At 34.3% G+C, this 20778-nt stretch overlaps 1 protein-coding gene across 2 annotated transcripts; it reads left to right on the top strand.

Moving 5' to 3' along the window:
- Positions 1-2049: 2049 nt before the first annotated feature.
- Positions 2050-20001, top strand: CSN3 (casein kappa). 2 transcript variants are annotated; one of them, XM_032863403.1, is made up of 5 exons: positions 2050-2070; positions 11862-11923; positions 16359-16391; positions 17554-18049; positions 19890-20001. In XM_032863403.1, exons 1-4 carry the CDS (start codon positions 2055-2057, stop codon positions 18013-18015), a joined length of 573 nt encoding a protein of 190 aa, XP_032719294.1. In that variant the 5' UTR covers positions 2050-2054; the 3' UTR covers positions 18016-18049; positions 19890-20001. The 2 variants fall into 2 exon arrangements, with proteins under 2 accessions (XP_032719294.1, XP_032719386.1); XM_032863495.1 differs by lacking the exon at positions 2050-2070 and adding an exon at positions 8759-8823 and having other exon boundaries at positions 16356-16391.
- Positions 20002-20778: the final 777 nt, after the last annotated feature.

Here is a 20778-nt window from a genome sequence, read left to right as displayed (position 1 = left end):
TTCTCTGCTAATCTAGATGCCACACCATCAAAAGAATTACCTTTTGAAACACTCTCTCTCTCTCTGACAAATAAATAAATAAATAAAATCTTAAAAAAAAAAAAAAAGAAAACCCCAAAACAAAAAAACAAATACAGTAGTTAAAAGTAAATGACAGTTACTTCTTTTTTTTCACTCAAGGAAATTACAGTGATATAATTTGAGGTGAATAAAATCTGAGAGTTAAGGACATATATCAAAGACTTAAGCAAACAAAGAGGAGGAAAGATAGTAAATTAGAGACTCGTCCTTCCCAAACTTTAGAGTAGCCAAGCTTTGCCTTAGGCCCAGAGCTTTGATTTCCTACCTTCATTTTCCTCCATCTTGGTTTCCCTTGACTGCCTTTCCTCAGTATTTCAGTGTATTTCATATATTTCTGACTTACTCAAATACCTCGGAAAGCTTCATTTTACCTGCACCTTAAATCCATTTCCCCCACATGGCATTCAAGGCCTCTTACATACTAGCCTTGAGCTTCTTTTTGAATTCCCGTGGCATCAGCCAGCCTCTCTTATGGCCCCAGATGTTACAAGACACTACTGCCATTCCCGACAACTGGCTTTCATTCTCACACTGCTGTGGCTTTGCTTATGCAGCTCTCTCTTTGTGCAATGTCCATTCCTCTGTTTCACTATTTAAATTTATCTTTCAAGATCCAAATCCAATATCGTGACCTTCAAGAAAAACTTTCTGCTCTCTCTCCAAACAGAATAACTCACCACTTTGACCTTCTTCCACCATGTTTTATTTCTTCTTTTTTTTATAAATCTTACTATAATTTCTAATAAAATCATCCATTTACATTTCTGTATCCTTCTCAAGAAGACTGTAAGTTCCTACAGTAACATAATAATATATCTACCCCCCAGTACTTAAGCTGACTATAGGGTACACAGTGAATGTTTGATAAATAAAATATATTAAGAAAACTTTCAAATTCCTAATGTTAAACAAAAGAGTTTTTTCATACTCTGACCTATATCAACACAGAAATTAGCAGGTTATTTTTTTGTGGAAAAAAATCTTATTAAAATCAATATATCAATGGTAACATTACTCTCTTACTCAATTATAGCATTAGCAAAACAAATTGGTTAACTTTGCATCTCTCCATACTTTGTTACAGAAATTGTAGGGTCCATAAAATATGAAGTCATGAATAACATTATTTGTCACAAGACAATGCAAAAATCACTATATGTGTGTGTGTGTTTGTATACATATACATATATATATATATATAATTATACATGCAATTTGAGGATACACACACACACACACACACAATTTCACAGGATTTAACATTTGTGTCTGCTATGGAAAAACCAAGTTCAGATATTATTTAACCAAATATATATTCCCTTTCATATAGAGTAAATGAACACAGCAAAGATTTCACAAGCTTCATTGAAGAACAACTTGTCCTGATCATCAGTTTACATAAATCTCATGATGAAACTCTAGAAACAAACCCCTAAAGGAAGAAAAGGTAGCAGGTGGTGATAAAAATAGACTTTCTTACAGTAAAAGACAAAAAGCATCCAATAAGATTCTACTTGCACAATGAGCCTTTTATTGTGTCACAATGGCAACCTTTGTCCCCACAGGTCAGGCAATTAGAAAAATTCTCTTAGAACAAAGATTACATTTCTCTACTCCAAGTTAAAATTGTTCATAGCTAACAAACCTAACATCAATAAGGGAAACTCTGCCATGACCTGTAAGTTGACTACAAATCAAGGCCAGCCTAATGTGCTTCTTGGCATAACTTGAATAGAGAAACCGCTGTCTCCCTTGGTCATTTTCAGGGTCAGAAGTTCCTCAAACACTAAATATTCATTCTTTGGTATTAAAGTCAGGGATCCCAGTTAAAACTATGGGAGGGACAGCAAAAGGACCAAACTGTCCTTAATATAATTTGGTAAATGAATTTTTTAACAATTATTTCCCAACCTTACAGCTGACAGATTGGAGGCCACTAAAATACTGAGGAAAGGCAGTCAAGGGAAACCAAGATGGAGGAAAATGAAGGTAGGAAATCAAAGCTCTGAAAAGGGGCCTAAGGCAAAGCTTGGCTACTCTAAAGTTTGGGAAGGACGAGTCTCTAATTTACTATCTTTCCTCCTCTTTGTTTGCTTAAGTCTTTGATATATGTCCTCAACTCTCAGATTTTATTCATCTCAAATTATATCACTGTAATTTCCTTAAGTGGAAAAAAAAAGAAGTAACTGTCATTTACTTTTAACTACTGTATTTGTTTTTTTGTTTTTGGGTTTTCTTTTTTTTTTTTGAAGATTTTATTTATTTATTTATTTGTCAGAGAGAGAGAGAGAGAGAGAGAGAGAGCACCAGCAGGCAGAGTGGCAGATAGAGGCAGAGAGAGAAGCAGGCTCCCCGCTGAGCAAGGAGCACCATGTGGGACTGGATCCCAGGACCCTGGGATCAGGACCTGAGCCGTTTTCTTTTCCTTTCTAATTTTTTTTTAATCCTCCATTTTCTTTTGTAATCTCATGTTGATGTATGGGGATAAGATCCACAAAAGCACTGTGTCCCAAAGTCTGTTTCTTGAAGATTCTTTAAAACATCATTTGCTTAACTATTCTTCCCAAACTAAACTGACAACAGAATGATCCCCATCTCTTCTAAAACAGTTAATAAAATTAGTGTGCCCCTGGACACCTATACTATTTTAAAATGTAATCAGCTACAGAGACACTAAGTACCACATTCACATGGAGTATATATATACTAATTATTGAAAAAGGCTTTATGGAAAAATAAGCAAATCTAAATTCATCTCCACTATTCTATTAGTTCTTTTGAGGAGAATACTCATATTTTCCCACATAATCTTTCAAATTTCATTCATTCACTAAAAAACTAAATATTTATTTTGTGTCATTCATTGTGCTAAATGCTAGGGATTTGGACAAAATGATCGTTGTTTTTTTTTTTTCCACCTTTAAAGATCTTAAAGAGATTAACATACATACAATTACAGTAAATGTAGTAAGTGTTCCAATAAAGTACTCACAGAGTTATTTGGGGGTTTTTTTGGTTTGGGGTGGTTTTTTGGGGGGTTTTTTGTTTGTTTGTTTGTTTCGTTTTCAGGGAGAGATTTTTTGTTTTTAGAGCAGAAGGGAAACTAGTTCTGCCTACACAAATTAGGAAAGGTCCCACAGATGACTTTGAGCTGAACCTTAATGGATAAAAAAAGGCAATTGACAAGTATATAAGCACAAATAAAATGTTCAATAGACGTCTACTGAATGGATAAACTCTACTCAGATTAGTATTTATTTTATTTCTTCATTTATTTTAGAGAGAGAACATGCGTGTGTGCAGAGGGAGGGGCAGAGGGAGAGAATCTCAAGCAGGGTCCACATTGAGCATAGAACCCAATGCAGGGCTCAATCCCAGGACCCTAAAATCATAACCTGAGCCAAAATCAAGACGTGGATGTTTAACCAACAGAGCCACCCAGGCGTCCCTCAAATTAGTATTTTTAATGACATTTGTCTTCGTTGGTCAAAGTAAAAGAGAATAAAAGATGGGAAATAAAATCATTTAGAACCTGTTTCTAATGAATAAAAAATTAATATGCATTTCTCTTAATCTTAGGAATACCCTCTGACCTGAGGGGAAAAAAGAGAAAGTAATAAATATTATATTCTTGTTCCGTATATAACATTTCTGCTTATTTTTCATATGGATATAGAGAACAAATATCACCTGATGAGATTTTTCCTTGGTAAATGGGAAGATGTCCAGGAGGTAGTATTTCCTCCAGAATTCCATGTGAATTTAGTACTACCACAGCAGAGTTTTTCTTCTGGTTAAAACTTCTGGCTGAAGTTCACGCAAATCAAGACAGTTGAAAGAAATTAGCTGCAAGAGAACAAGGTGAAAAGTAAGGTACTGGCAGCTAAAGGGTCCTCCCTCTAACAGCTTAAGAAGGCATCCCATTTCTCTTAACTATCCGAGACTTTAGCAGAGCAATGAAATACAACTGGGAGCACACTGATCTCTAACAGCAATCACTCCAAGTGAGAGCCCAGTGAGAGCTCAGCTCCACAATCAGAGGGGAGTCAGTTCTAATGCTCTCCAGAAAATCAATCCTAGAACATCCGTGTATTATCCACATACTTTGGCTCCTCAGTGATGTAAATCAGAATTCCAGGGAAAACAGATAATACACCCACCTATGTCCAGAGCTCTTCATGCCCAGGTTCCGACATCATCCAGAACAAAGTAGTGAATCCCAAACTTTCAAGTGTATTAAAAGCTATTTAGGTGTTTATGTACTATGCAGATTTCTAGTGACACTCCTCCTCTAAAAATTCTGACTCAATAGTGTGTGGTGACATAAAAATTTGCAATTTAAACAAATATCCAGATAATTAATAATTTGTGCAAAAAACATTTGAGTGTCTAAAATATGCCAGACATAACTCTATACAATAAGGAGCTTAGGTTCTAATGAAAGAAGACAGAGAATAGCAAATGAAGGTACATAAATTTTGAAAATAATTTCATGTTGTAATACATTATGAAAAAGTGAGATAAAATAATGGAGTGATGAAGGGAAGGAAAGGACTAGAAAATGTACCAAGAAATATCTCTGAGAAGACATCTGAGCTGAAACTTAATATAAAGGAGACATTATTTGAGAAGAATTAGGGTAAGTTTCAAAGACTATGAACACAAGTAATATGGCACCTTCTAGAAACAGAAAGGTTATTGAGGCTGACACAGAGTGAGAGAAAAGAGGAAAAGAGAGGCAATAAATCATGTAGAAACAAATAGACACTGATAAAATGCTTGGAATTTATCCTGAGTGCTAGAAGCCCCTGAATGACTTTAAGCAGGAGAATAATCATATCAGGTGTATGTTCAAAAAATAACACTTTTATAACTGTGTAAAGAAGGTTTGTAAGGTGACGAGAATAAAAGTAGTGAGACCAGAAAGTACTGAGATGGTCAAGCGTGGGATGTCAGTGTCTGGGACTGATTAGGGCAATAAAGGTAAGACTATAGAAAGTGCTGGCAGATTCCAGGTATATCGTTAAAACAGGGCTTATAACTCTTCAAATGGGTTGTTGAGGAGGGGACAAAAGATGACTCGTAGGACTTTGTCTTCAGCCGCAGAGAGTATCACAGTGTCATTTACTAAAAAGGAAAAAACTAGTAGAGGACTTGGATGAGAAAAGAGATGTGTCTGGAAATCAAACATTGTTTTGTTCATGATAAATGTGGGCTGTCCATCTCAAACATAAATGGAGATGTTAAAGCAACTGCCAGATACCTGAATCTGTAGTTCAATGAAGAGAATGTGTATCATATTTAAAACTATAGGAATGAGTAGGTTAATTATAATGATACTAGAGAGAGGGAAAAATTGGAGAAGGGAGGTAAACTCTCGAAGAATTATGAAAGTTTTCCCAATTTTAAGAGTTTGAAAAACATAAGAGGAAGCAAAAGAGAAATTAAAAGCAGCCAGTAATTTGAGAGGTAAAAAAAAAAAAAAAAGAATAAATCATTACAAGTCAGAAATAACAATCACCATGCCAAAGGCTCCAGAGATCCAGAGATTGATTAAAAGAAGTTGCACTGGATTTTTTTTTTTTTTTATTCCTTTTTTTTTTTTTTTTTCAAATCCATTTGCACTGGATTTGGCTACATAGAAGTCATGACCTGGCTATATATTTTGAATGGTATGAGAGGAATAAAAGACCTATTGGAGTAAATAAAGCACAGAGTTACAGAAAGTCCTGGGGTCATATTGGATATATAATGCTTTACAAAACTGAAAGCTTTCTTAATTACCTTTTATTTTTTAATCTGTGTTATTATAGTGAACCCAGAAACTCTGGGATTCTAAAGTTTATTAAAGCATAAATTTATATGTGCATGCTGAAGTCATAACAACACTCATTCTGGGCTCCAGATGGTATCAAATGTCTTCTCAAAGCCTCAAAAGGGTCTTCCTACTTATGTCCAACAGAAAGTATTATCTCTGTACCTGCTCTCTGCAAGCAGAGACTGTGACTGTCTACTAAATTCTTCAAAGTGCCTTGTTTTTAATAACTGTGTATGTGTGTACTGTTTATTTAAATGTATTGTCTTTAGGAGAGTAAAATAGCAATATTCCATTTTGCTAGTGCTGAAAAAGTCCAACAGCATTTTGCACTACTTTCCCAGAATTTTCACATATAGCAAAGGTTTCCAAAGCATACAAATTTCTGCATTAAAATATTAATTTTCTGATGCCTTATGAATTAATCATGTAGAAGTTGTGTTAGCTATTTACATTGCAACTAGTGTCAAAAACGCATTGTTGTACTTCAAGCACATGATAGAGTATTGACATCAGCCTGGTACTAATGAAGGAGCTGAGAAATAAAATGAGGCAAAAAAAAATAAAAACACATGCTGTGAATACCACCAAAAGAAGAGAGAGATAAAGTACATACCAGATGTGAAAAATGCTAAGAGAACAAAAAGTTGTTATGGATAAAAGAATGCACAGATTTCAATAGTCACCATCTTACTTATCACAAAATGATTATTTCATAGTGCTTGGAATGTGAACTTATGAACCATAATCACCTCTTAACGCAGTATGCAGTTACACAGACAGACACTGATTTAGGACCTAAAGAGGAAGAAGCCATAGCTTGATTAAGAAGCCCTCCTGGTCCTCCTCCTACAGTCCAGGGATGTTTCAGGAGTAGACTGTGACCGTTGAATTGAATATATGACTACATCAAGGCTAGTTTCAAACTGCAAACACTCTAAGTTTTAAGACCTTGTTTACCACTATCCCAGCTACCTGAGAGATTTCACATCATGGGAGTTCTGATCTACCTTTTGTTTTTCTTTGGAAAACACCAGGGTGTCTGAACAGCTCCAACATAGAGTTCACCTAGTCCATCTACATCAGTCATTCAAAACTCTTTAGCTCTTCTAGACTGCCTAAGGTCAACACATACACGGGGAATGTTCAGTGTCACTAGTATTCGAGTAAATGCTAGACTATGAGCTTCACAAGGGCAAGGATCTTTGCCTGCTTTGGTAACTACTTTATCCCTAATGGCTGGAACAGTACCTAAGCTAATATAAGTGTTCAACAAATAATGTTCAGTTTTTCAAAAAAAAAAAAAAAAAAAAGGTCAGATTAGTGTTTGAGGTGGATGGGTGATCCCACTGTAGAAATGGTTTTCTCTTGGTGTGAGTAAGGATTCCTAGCATTCCCAGATGAAACAGAATTACTGAAATATATTTTCCCACTAAAACAATGTTATTAAAGGTGTTCTGAGCCTCTGACGCTTCTGAATAATAATAATAAATTTAAATAAATAAAGTTCTGGTAATTCTAAATTAAAGACTCTGCTGAAAATCAGTATCATTCTATGGCCCTAAACCAATGACTGAGAAATTATCACATAGAAAGGAACACTCTAATGATTTGGAGGTTGACCAGTCCGTACAGAACGGCCGGTCTTCTTATTCTAGCCGTTTGCTTGAGCAGTCTGTATCTCTGCCATCTTCAAACAGCAGAAGCCAACTATTCTGAGAAATAGAAAATCCCAACTCACTCTGTACAAACTCAATAAGCACTCATTCAAAGATTCTGAATACCGTTCCTAACTTTCTAAGACATGAAACAGTTCTAAGAAAAAGACAAGAATACAGGCAGAGCTACAATGCCAGTATTATTTCTTGTATTCCGGCAGTCTTACCCTGATTCCCGAAAATACTTCAGTCTTGCCAAGACCTCATAGCACAATTAACAATTTTTCCCCCAGAGAAATGCAAACAAAAGAAAATACCCTTTTCTGAGGCAAATTATTTGGTTAGCTGTATTTTACCAAAATGTCTCCCATATTCATGGTTTTATGACTCTTACTACCTATTTTAGAATGAGCTATCCCTGAAACAGAAAAATTATCCTCAACTCAATAATTTAATTTTGTATATCCAGAGTATTACCTATATTACTAAACTCTAAAAATCTAAAATAAAATTTGGTTCATAAGAGCTTAAGCAATGAACAAATATATATTGAATGTTTATACCATGAACTGACTGAAAACTGTATGTCGTAGCTCAGATGTAAATGAATATGTTATATTGATTAAAATATTTCACATGTAGATTTGACTTGTTAGAAATTGTCCTTGGGTGCATAAGAAATGATCATTTTTCTAATTTTTAGAAATCAATAGATGTAACTCTGTAAAGACCAACTAGAGTTCATAACATATGTAGTATCACTTGATACACAAGTTCTTAAGTGAAAAAAATCTTCAAAATATGGAAGTGTTTTGGTTAGCTACTTTTCATTTAAATTTAAATAGGTTGGATTACTTAATTCAAATAGTTTAAATTCAAATAGGTTTAAGTTCAGTTTAAATTCAAATAGGTTGGATTACTTAAGAATGCAATTAATTTTTTATAACTCTTCTTTATCTCTTTAAGAAACATAAAAATTTATTCTTTAAAAAGTGTGACTAGTCTTCTTTTCAACCTTTATGAATGACAACTCTATTTCCCCTTCTGAATTTCATTAACTAAGATTGACCCAAAGATGACCCTGCTGTCATCAAATCTTTCTTTTTTGTCATCTTCCTATTCGGTGAAATATAGGAGGAAAAATAAATCACGTGGTGCAAGGCACTAATATCCTTTAATAAGTCTTCGGTTATTTACCTTGGGTCTTCCCTACAACTGAGAGGGCAACTCAACTTACTGCCAAGCAAGACCTGACAGGCACAAGGAAAGGTAATCATATTGAAACACCCAGACAGAAGTCAGTAATAGTATCACCAAAGTTATTTTAGAAGTACATTTTCTTCCTCTTAGCTTTTATCGTTAAGTTTGAGTATGTCTTATTTGATTTTGACGTTAGTTTCTAACCTAAACCTTAGATTCTGAATGATGTTATAATCAAATTTACTTTTAACTTCACTTTGGGGTAAAGGTCAAATTTTGATACTGGTAAATTAGTAAAGACAATGTAAATTCTAAAGAAGACGGTAGAGCGGCAAACCAAAAAACAGACTCTTAACTACAGAGAACAAACTGATGGTCACCAGAGGGGAGGTGGGAGGGGGATGGGTGAAATAGGCCATGGGGATTAAGGAGTGCACTTGTGATGAGCATGGGGTGTTGTATAGAAGTACTGAGTCAAAATATTGTACACCTGAAACCAATATTACACTACTTGTTAAATGGAATTTAGATTAAAACTTCTAAAAAATCATAGAAACTAAAAAATAAAAAATAAGGTATTTAAGACAAATAACCTATTTCTACAAATGTGGAAGATTAACTTTTCAGCAAATGACATGTAATAACAATCCAGGTTGATCCCTTAATTGCAAATATAATTCTATGTAAAGGTGACAATTTTGTTTATAATTATTGTTTTAAAACATGCCTTTTGTATCCTCATGAAAGCTGAATAGCTCTACTATTTCATAAATTATTTCTACCTTCCCAAGTGATGAAGGCAAATTCAAGTATTAATTGGTTTAAATAGATGATAAGTAATGTATGGTCTTACCTCTCTGGTTTCTGTTTATGCTAAAAAGGAAGGAATTACAATCATTTACAGAGTATTTTTTGTATGCACATGTGCCTGTGTGTGTGTGTGTGTGTGTGTGTGTGTTATAATTTTGGGAGAACTAGACAGGAGTCCTACTTGCCATAGAAATTTATTCAGTCTATAATTTTAAAAGTTATCTGGTGATTATAATACAAAATTGCTATCTATATTCATGATACTTGCTAAGACTTCGTCTTAATCATTCCAAAAAAAAAAAAAAAAAAGAAATAGTAACTATAGGACATGATGGTGGTATTAACTATCACTACAATGGCAATCATATTACAATATATAGATGTATCAAATCAGCATGTTGTATACCTTAAATTTATAGTGTTATATGTCAAATATATTTCAATGAAAAAGTTAACTGGCAAGTAAAGAATTACTAAAAACCCCAACCCTCTCAATGAAATTTGAGTTTGCTGTAGGTTGTATGGATTTGATTCTATGAGTTCCACAATACCCATTGACAGTTTGAAGTCAGCTTAGTAGACAGCCTTCTTAATCATTATTAGCTGGGAATGGAGGCAAATAGAGTCCAATGTGTTTCCCCTTTCCAAGCCTGTGTGACCCTCTTTTGTAAAACTCTGTTTGCAGGACTAAAGTCTATTACAAGTATGGCAGTAACAGGAGCTGTAACAAGATGTAGTTAGTATTTGCTTCGCAAGTACAGTATGTGCTTAAATACTAAAAGTTTGAAGTATTACACAAATTTTTCTAAAAAGATAATTTATTGAAAAAAGGGTCAAATAAGCAGGTGTGACAACCCTATATTCCTTTTTAAGGATGAGGCTAATTTTTTTAAAGATTTTTATTTATTTGACAGAGAGAGAGACCGCGAGAGAGGGAACACAAGCAGAGGGAGTAGGAGAGGGAGAAGCAGGCTCCCCGCTGAGCAGAGAGCCCAATGTGGGACCTTGATCCCAGGACACTGGGATCATGACCCGAGCCAAAGGCAGACACTTCTCGACTGAGACACCCAGGCGCCCCAAGGCTAATTCTTTTATATATATTCAAAGTTACCATAATCATCATATCTACATTTCTTATTAAAACCATCAATAACATCATTTATGATTATTACAGAAGTGTATTATAAAGAATGCAGTTTCAGGATCCATCCCCTCCTTACATGTTCCCATTAGATCGATCAAGGAATTACAGAATTTTAGAAACAACTTAAACTTTCATTTTATAGTTGAGAAAGAGAAGATCCAGGCAAGGGAAATTACTTGGCCAAAGTTAAACAAGCAGAGATAGGGCATGGGCTAGAATGCAGTCCTCCAAAGGAATGTACACTTTCAATACTCTCCAATCTAAAATGATTCAACTAGTTTCTATTATTTAAAAAACCATGCCCAACTCTTTCACCTGGCATTCAAGGCCTCTCCTTTTCTGTCCTAAACTTTCTTTTCAACTTTATCTTTATCTTCTTATAAAACACTACTCCATTCAAAATGTCCATGGATATCCCCAAGGCTGCCTCCTTTCTCTCCTCTCCTCTTTCCTCTTCTTTCCTCTCTCCTCTCCTCTCTCTCCTCTCTTCTCCCTCTCTTTCCTGTCCTCTCTCTCCTCTCCTCTCTCTCCTCTCCCCTATTTGGGAACATTTTGTCCCTATTTATCTCTCCATGGACAAATCCCATCTATATGCCATCTCCTACACAAAGAATTTGATGATTCTCTTAACTGAAACCTTCTATCTGCAGAAAACCACTTGTGGCATTTTCCACTTTCTTTCCTCTTGCCCTGATTTGTGTATGTTGTAACTCTCTTCCTAAAATTGATGCTAGGTGTTGGTAAAGCTTGTATCCCTGGGGCACCTGGGTGGCTTAGTCGTTAAGGGTCTCCCTTCTGCTCAGGTCATGATCCCAGGGTCCTGGGTTGGAGCCCCTACATTGGGTTCCCTGCTCAGCGAGAAACCCGCTTCTGCCTCTCCCACTCTCCCTGCTTGTGTTCCCTCTCTCGCTGTCTCTCTGTCAAACAAACAAATAAACAATCTTAAATAAAAATAAGTTTTTATCCCTGATAATCTCGTTTGGTTTTTCTACAGCTTACGATAAAATAGATTTTCCACATTAGCTAAATCTACCCATAAATCTAGCTTTTTTCCCCCTTACAGCAAAAACAAACAAACAAACAAAAATTGTCCCAAATCACTTTTAAATTATAAAAGAGTTTTTAATTTAACTTTTTTTAATTTTTATTTTAGGTGCAATGATGAAGAGTTTTTTCCTAGTTGTGAATATCGTTGCATTAGCCTTGCCATTTTTGGTGAGTTAATTTCATCTAATCAATTTGTAGTAAGACTTTAAGAAAATTTTATTTAAAAGTTCTAATTGGGGCACCTGGGTGGCTCAGTCTGTTAAGAGTCTGCCTTTAGCTCAGGTCCTGATCCCAGGGTCATGGAATTGAGCCCCACATCAAGACCTACAACGGGCTCCTTACTCTGTGGGGGGGGCCTGCTTCTTCCTCTTCCTCTACTTGCTCTTCCCCCTGCTTGTTCTTCCTCTCTGTCAAATATTTTTTTAAAAATTCTAATTATGCAAATTTATAAGTGCAGTTACACTTCATAGGACAAAAAAATTGCATTCTAGCTATATTTTTCTAAAAGCAACTTTATTTATTTTATATCACAAAATTAAAGTCCTATTCTTCTGCATATGCTTTTGGTTCTCAGGAATTAAATAACACTTTATTCTGTATGAAAAAACCTTAAAATTCTCAAAGATTACAGAAAATACATTTTGGGGAAAAATAGTGGAAATATTTTTAAGTTATAAAATGCTCTAAAATAATTCTTAAAGAATCAATATATAAATCATAGTTCAGGATCAGAAATTCCTTTAAATTCCTATCTTGCACAGATCCATTTTCTTTAGGGACTAAATCCTTAAAACTTAAGGAGCTTGGTTAAAGATTTTCCACCAGTATCAAAGACCTTGACACATCTGCCTTCACCATTCAAACATTATGTCTTTTGTTATACTCTTCCCATGAACGTCAACTGACTCCTCCCCGGGGATAATATCCATAAACAATTCTACGGTTTTCAGGTATTTTCTTGAATTACATGCTGTATGTTAAAGCTATGGAACCAAGGAAAAGGATTTGGAGGGGTTTTTTTATTTTATTTTTTATTTGCTTTCTTTGTTGTTTTGGCTTTTGTTCTGTTTTTCATGTTCATTCAGGGATCCCAGGCACTTATTTGCCAATAGCAAGAGCAAGAAGACAAACAGAAGAAGCTGTATGACCATTTCTTAGATTATAAATTTTGAAAGGCACTAGCCCTTGTTTCATAATTCATTTATTACTGAATTTAGACTTGTTTTTAAGTTAATATCTATTAAGTAATTCTCTAGGTAAATTCTTTGTAAAAGAATTTTAAATAACTTTTTAAAAATTTGGATTATGACTTTCAAATTTATTTTATTTCGTTTATTCTTTGAAATTCCATTTTATTGTGGCCACCAGCACATTTCAAACTCGGGTTTTCTCTTTGAGGGGCAGGAATTAAAATTTAAGTAAGAAAATTATTTTCCTGGACACAATTCCAATATGTATTGGGGACAGTGGTTTCTCATACAACACCAAGTAATTTTTGGACACCACGAGTGCTGAAGAATTCAACTCAATTCTGACACTATCTTCCCAGAGGTACTGTCAAATTCCACAGGTTAAGGGTTCAGACCTACAACATCTCCCACTTCAGACATGAGTTGCAAGCCCTGCCTGTTACCTGTAGTTCTGAAGAATGACTATAGATGGGAAGTTCCCACAACCTCCTCCATGGGTTTGGTTAATTAGCCACGTAGCTTACAGAACTCTGGAAGTGTTTTACTTACCAGATTACAAGTTTATCATAAAAAGATATGTCAGGAACAGTCAGATGGGAGAGATGCGTAGGGTAAGGTATGTGGGAAGAGGTGCAGAGTTCCCATGCCCTCTCTAGGAAAGTCACTCTCCCCTAATGTCCATGTGTTCACCAAACTGGAATTTCTCCCAACTCATCATTTTGGGCTTTTAAGGAGGTTTCATTACATAGGGATGACTTACTGACCACTGGGAACCATTCAACCTCCAGTCCCTTTCCTGTCCCTAGAGGATCAGGGGTGGGACTGAAAGTCCCAACCTTCAAATCAAGTGGTTAATTTCTCTGACAACTGGCCCACATCCTTAGGTGGGGTCCAAATGTCACCTCATTAACATAATAAAAGATACTTTCTTCCCCAATGCACTCCCATCACTTAGGAAATTACAAGGGTTTTAGGAGCAGAATTGTCCAGAAACTAGAATAAAGACCAAATATATATTTCTTAATATAAATTGCTATATCACATGATCTACAACTGCCTGCTCTATGGCAACTTCTTTCTGAGCAACTTGAGCCTGCTCTAGCTCCCGAACACTCCTTCCCATTTTCACAGAGGCTTCAAGCCCCACGGACATGAACACATAATTCAAAAAAACAATGAAAGTTTATAGATTTTACCATTCAATCTTATGAGTAGTCAAATTTATATGTATTTTGTGATAGTATCTTTTATGTGTTAATTTATTCCTTCTCTTTCCATATAGTCAGGACAATATTTATTATTAACAATTATGGAATGAGTTGCACACCCTTACAGCCTATGGGAAGCATTATAAGTCGGCATTATAAGTCTTCGGTAGAGCAATCTGATAATCCCAATCAAATAATTTTTGTCCCCCCTGACAAAGTTACACTTTTTAAAAACTATCTTAAGGACTCTATGAAAACTATTAAAAAGGACACTGGTATAAAGATGTTATTCATCTATTTATAATAGAACAGTTTTTTTAAAGAAGCTTAATGGTTAGCAATAAACATTTCATGACATAATTATTAATCATTTTTCAACTATAATAAAACAGGAGGAAAATTGAAAAATAATATGAGATCATGCTCTTTGAATTGCACTAAAATGAACAGATACCAGGAACATATGTACAAATTGATACTAGATGAATGTCTAGATTATCAGAATTTTTGAGTGTAGGCAAACTTTCTCTAGTATTTCTATTACTTTTAAAATTTTTAACTAGTAATATAATACATTTAGAGTAAAGAAATCTCTATCTCAGCATACCTTGAATTTTAATATTTTATCAAATTTCTAATTTTCTGTACCTACATCTTCTAAAAGGTTTCTAGTCTTTTCATACCAAAGAGTATGTGTGAAAGCCCTAAACTAGATCACTTAAAAAACTAATAATAATGTTATTGATGTAGTAAAGACATTAGGGTTTGAAGTCAAAAGCCAAGAAAGAATTCTTGAGACAAATTAGTACAAAAAGATGTTTTATTAAAGCATCAAGATAGGACTTGTGGGCAGAAAGAGCTGCACAGGGGTCATGAGGAGTGGCCCATTATATACTTTCAGGTTGAGAGGGGGTTAGGGATAGTGTACCTCTCTAAGAAATTTTGGAAACAAAGTTTTCAGGAATTTGAGGGGGCTAGCTATTGCTGGGAAAAGGTAATTTATTACTGTCTAATAAAACCTTAGTCATAAGACCCTACAGATGTGTATCAGCGGGTTATATGCTTAGGGGATGACTGCCAACATGGATCTTGGAGGAGTAGTGACAAAAGAAATTCCAAAGGAATTTTTATATGTTAAAATAGACTTACAGGATCCTGGGGGTCAGGCTAAGATTGCCTTTTGCCCTTAACAAAGTGTCAGCATTGAGGTAATTGAGTCCCTAGAGGAATGTCACTCTGCCGGTTTCAAGAACTTGTCAATGGGCTGTAAGTAGTAAGAATATTTAATAATTTTTCTTTTGCTTTTGTTTCCCACATCATTATTACCTCATCTCAAAACTTTACAAAGACTTTGTGAGTTTTTAAAGCTTTATATAGATGCTTACGTAAATCGTTTTCTCACTCCCAATTCCCTATACATGTTGCGATCCAGAATTATTGTAAAAACAAATGAAAAATGATTTAAAAACCACTATTATCTATATAATATTTATACACTAATGTTATGTTAAAGGCAATTATTTATTTATTTATTTATTTTTAAAGATTTTATTTATTTATTTGACAGACAGAGATCACCAGTAGGCAGAGAGGCAGGCAGAGAGAGAGGAAGGGAAGCAGGCTCCCCGCTGAGCAGAGAGCCCAATGTGGGCCTCCATCCCAGGACCCTGGGATCGTGACCTGAGCTGAAGGCAGAGGCCTCAACCCACTGAGCCACCCAGGTGCCCCGAAAGGCAATTTTTAAAAATCTAGATAAACCTCATATGTCATCTTAGGAGAGCAGAAAAAAATATACTCAACGCGCCTCTTTTTTTAACAATACATATTCAAAACACAAAAAATAATCCAATGTACATTCAATACAAAATATGTTATTCATATTTTTCATTTAGGCAAATATCGTGTATGTTTTTTGCATAGGAGTCAGATGATCATATTATATTCAAACTTAATTTCTTCTTCTCCCCAGTGGTGATTTTAAAGATTTTAATTAGTTAATTGCTGTCACTGCTTGAGTGGTTCACAAGCCTTATAGACTAAATAACCATGGAGAATGCTTTATAATATTTTATAATATCAAAATAAAATCAAAGAAATCATGTTTTGTCTTTTGTACAAAAGATTTTTAAAACTACAAAAAAAAATCTGGACTCTGCCCAATGCTTTTTTTTTTTAACTTATTTCTTATTTCTGTGAACTCAGCAGGGCGCAGAGGTGCAAAACCAGGAACAACCAACTGTAAGTTTATTTTATTTCTAGTAGAGACATGAACTCTGAAGTATAATTTTATGCAAAATTCTATGATATTTAAGTGCCTTCTGCCTAAAAACTAATAAACCCCACAAAATAATTTAATAATCATTGAAAAAAATACCACTTTAGAAACCAATCATATGAATCAACCTCAATATTCATCTGAAAATCTTGGATTCTTCTAACCCAAATCATGTGCTTTTGGTTTTCATGTATATTTTGCAGCATAAGAAAACTATCCCAGAGTTTAATATTGGGAATAAAGGAAAACAAATGTAAAGTTTAGTATCTCTCCTCACTGAAGATTGGGGAAAGATCCCTCTCCAATCCGTCTCTGAATACTTCTCATACACTTGCATTTACTTCCTCCTCTTGTTCCATACATATGTTTGAAAGAACACATTTACATATGTCTTCTTTCATGAGAAGTACTTGCTTTGCAGTATAATTTTGTTGATTTGTTTTACTTTTGGAAAGACCTAATGACATATTTTTATAAATGCACACAACCAACAGAGACAAATAAAAATGGTAAATTCCCTAACTGATCTTTAATGAATAACATGAAGTTGAAAAGAATCCAAAGTACAAATCCAAGAGTCCTCCCACATCACATGATTTTACTATTTTGCTATAATTCGTTTAGAAAAAAAATAAATGCGCCCTCAGCCTAGTCTCTAGATAAATAAAATTTGTAAATATTTACAAATATGTAGTAAGAATACATATATACATACACACAAATATATGAAAATATATATATGCACATATATTCCTGTCTTTGTGCTATGTTTGTGCACCATAGGTCAAAAATCTCTATGAGATTATTCTAGCTGTTGTTCTTATTATAATGCCCAACATTTACTGAGCACTTTTCATGTATGTCAAGACCCAGGCAACGAGGTTTTACATCATGGATTACCACATCTAATTTGTTTGAAACTAATATTATTTTTAGTATTTGTTAAAAATCAAAAAATAGAAGGGAAGTGTACAAATCTGTGTCTTATAAAAAATAATATGGTTGCTGAGTTCACTACTTCCAATATTGTAGTTACTCAATGTCAAACACTAAAATACATACTTTAAGATATCTCTATATTCTAGCCTACAATAATACCATCTGCATAATGTATTCTTTTTACAGTGCCACAAGAATGATGAAAGCCTGTTCAATCAGAAAATTGCCAAGTATATCCCATTTCATTATGTGCTGAATAACTATCCTCGCTATGAGCCTACTTACTACCCACACATACCAGCTGTACCAATTAATCATCAATATGTGCCTTATCCACTTTATGCAAAACCAGTTGCAGTTAGGCCACATGTCCAAATTCCTCAATGGCAAGTCCTGCCAAATGCCTACCCACCCACCGTGGTACATCCCCCACACCTACATCCATCATTTATTGCCATTACCCCAAAGATGATTCAGGATAAGACAGGCATCCCTACCATCAATACTATTGCTTCTGTGGAGCCTACATTTATTCCTACCACTGAACCAACAGTGAACACTGTAGTCACTTCAGATGCTTCCTCAGAATTCACCATCACAAGCACACCTGAGACTACCACAATTCCAGTTACCTCACCTATGGTCTAAAAACTCTGAGGAAACATCAAAGACGACAACACAGGTAAGTGAGCAAAAGACAAAAGTAAATAGTGCAGACAAGATTCATGGATTTATCAGTACAATCATAATAACTGAACTAGTATAATAGATAAATTAAGCCCGTTATAGGAGCAGGTAAAATGGGTTCATTATAATTTTAATTTGATGGTACCATAGCATTGATATACTAGATTCTGTTCCAATAAGAAATGAAACATCTTATTTTACAAAATGCAGAAAAATTAGAGTTTTTTTAATCGAATCTTATTTCAACAACTGGAACACTCCTAGAATCTACTAGTTTTAGTTCATTCCTATTCATACACACAGAAAGCAGAGTGAAATACTATGCTAAATTTGTGATTTTTCTTATCTCAAAAATAAATTTTCTGAGACTATCTATATAGAATGAGTTTAAATACATTTTAAACATTTAACCATGTTCTTGCATTCTAATTTTGCCTTGAATCGAGCAAAAGGAAATGTATCCCATGCATTTCTTTATTTCAGACATCATTTCTGAAAGGAACATGAAGTTTAAGCACTCAAAATTACTATTCTAAGATGAGCCCATGGAAGAATTGTAATTCTTAATTTAAAAAGCACATACACACTAGAAAAATACTTTCAGAATCTTTTTTTAAAAATACTTTCAGAACCTTAAACATGATGCCAACATTTCCATTTATTATTTGGATCAATGAACAATGGCAAAGTCTAAAATTTGAACTTACAGAAAGAAATTAAAAGGAAAGCTCAATAAAATAGAAAATGACTGGAGTGTGCAATAATTTGGGGAGAAAATTACAAAATTTTGAGTTTCTTTGCAATAAATATTTTCAGTGCATCATACTGTCTATATTATTATATAATCTGAAATACAACACACTGACCTGTGATACAGGGGAATAGCGTTAGACCAGAGAGGGCTGTTTCTTCCATCTTGTGACTATAGGTAAGTCAATAATCTTTCTGAACTTTTATTTTCTCTTAATTTGGTTTCTACAATGCATATTGTGAAATGACTGTAAAAACTGATCAGCCCACAAATTGTATGAAAAAAATAAAATCAATAAATGCCAAAATTTACTTTTAAACAGTATCCTGTCCTTACTAAATGATAAAAACTTTATATAGTTATCTCAGAATATTTCTATAGCAACCATATGGATCCTATTACTATCTTCAATTTACAAAAGAAAAATAATAGTCCCATGGATCTTAAGTAAATTACCACAGCCCAGAAGTTCAAAACTGGGAACCAAATAAAACTTGTCTGGTTTTGGATAGTAAAGTGTAATTACTATGCTATCTACTTCTATACGGACTGTCTAATATACAGAAAACATACTATGTTTTCCTTAGGTCAGGGTATCTGTAAATTGTACTATTTCTTTGCTCTTTAATAGGACATATGTGGTAGGGAAAAAAGAGATAAGATGTTGGGAAAATTTGGAACTTATTAAAATTTAATGAGAAAATTAATGGAGACAACATGAAAGAAAGTAACAGTTATATATTGCATTGATTTAAAATATTACATGATTATGCTTTTAATGAAATGATCATTATTTCAATAGTTACAATTATTCAAAATTTATAAACCTAGATTTCTAAGTTAAAACCAGTATATAGTATCACTTATAAAGAAACATGTTAAGGACATTGTCTTGATGTCAATATTAGGTGAAGACAATTATTTTCAGTTACTATAAGACAATTTTAAATATTTAAATTTAAATATTTAATTTGATAAAATGGCTTGGATACAGACACAAGAGACAAATAATTTAAATAAAATGTACATGAAAACTGTTAACATACTATGAACTAAATCTCTAAACTGTCATCATTTTTTATAGGTCTTGATGAAACCGAATGATTACTCTAAACTCTCCTTTGGTCATTCATCTTCCTTCATTCAAGAAAGAATGTGATTTTGATGGATTTGGCTCCTTTCTCTTCTCCCCTCACATTTTACGTTCATGTCACATTTAATTTTTTGTTTCTTGCACAATAAAGCCATTTGAATGCAAGGAGATCTCTTAATTGAGGAGTCTATGGATATAGCTCAAGGATCTTTCAAACCTTAAAATTTCAAGGCAAATTTAGTGTGAGTTTGATCAAACAAGTTTATCTGGGGACAAAGTTCATAATGTTATCCAGTTCTCAAAGTGGTCCACAAACAGTGATTAAATACATCTTCTCCAGGATGACACTGGAACATTTAAACTTACAACTAAGTCATTGGAATCAGAAAAGAACTAAGCTATGGTGTTCCAATCTAAGGGACCACAATGTGACCCTTGAGAGCCCTGGAAACTCTGGAGTTAACGTAAAAGTTAAGTGTTCCGATGTATTTCTAATGTTAAATCATTCCTGGGAGTAAATTCTGGGCACAGGGAGGCTACAGATGACCACAACTACAAACACAGATAATGGCAAAATTACAGAAGTTGATGGAGACTAGACCTACATGACCAGATTCCTCCAGACTGGAAGCTACAGTCTCACATCTGTCCAAACATAAACATGAGCATGTGCTGCACACACACACACACACACACACAGGAAGTTTCTGGAATTGAGGTCTTCCAGTCTACAAACATTGGTGAATACTCAAAGTCCAAAAATAGGGTTTTCCCTTAAACACATATTGCAAGGTAAATAAATGGGTTGTTTATGTGCTTGCTCCATATTTAACCCTTCCTGTCAGAGAAAATACAAATCACTCAACTCTTACAAACTGCT

Source organism: Lontra canadensis, unplaced genomic scaffold (assembly GCF_010015895.1).
Source record: "Lontra canadensis isolate GAN:19392208 unplaced genomic scaffold, GSC_riverotter_1.0 scaffold1, whole genome shotgun sequence".
In the NCBI taxonomy this organism is placed as follows: domain Eukaryota; kingdom Metazoa; phylum Chordata; class Mammalia; order Carnivora; family Mustelidae; genus Lontra; species Lontra canadensis.
Note: the sequence above shows the minus strand (reverse complement) of the source record. Positions and strands in the feature narration are given on the sequence as shown.

What these genes read in the sequence shown, in the direction of transcription:
- CSN3 (XM_032863403.1), top strand. An exon ending in CATTAGCCTTGCCATTTTTG is followed by an intron (nt 11,924 to 16,358) that starts GTGAGTTAATTT and finishes TGAACTCAGCAG; the next exon opens with GGCGCAGAGGTGCAAAACCA. An exon ending in AAAACCAGGAACAACCAACT is followed by an intron (nt 16,392 to 17,553) that starts GTAAGTTTATTT and finishes TTCTTTTTACAG; the next exon opens with TGCCACAAGAATGATGAAAG.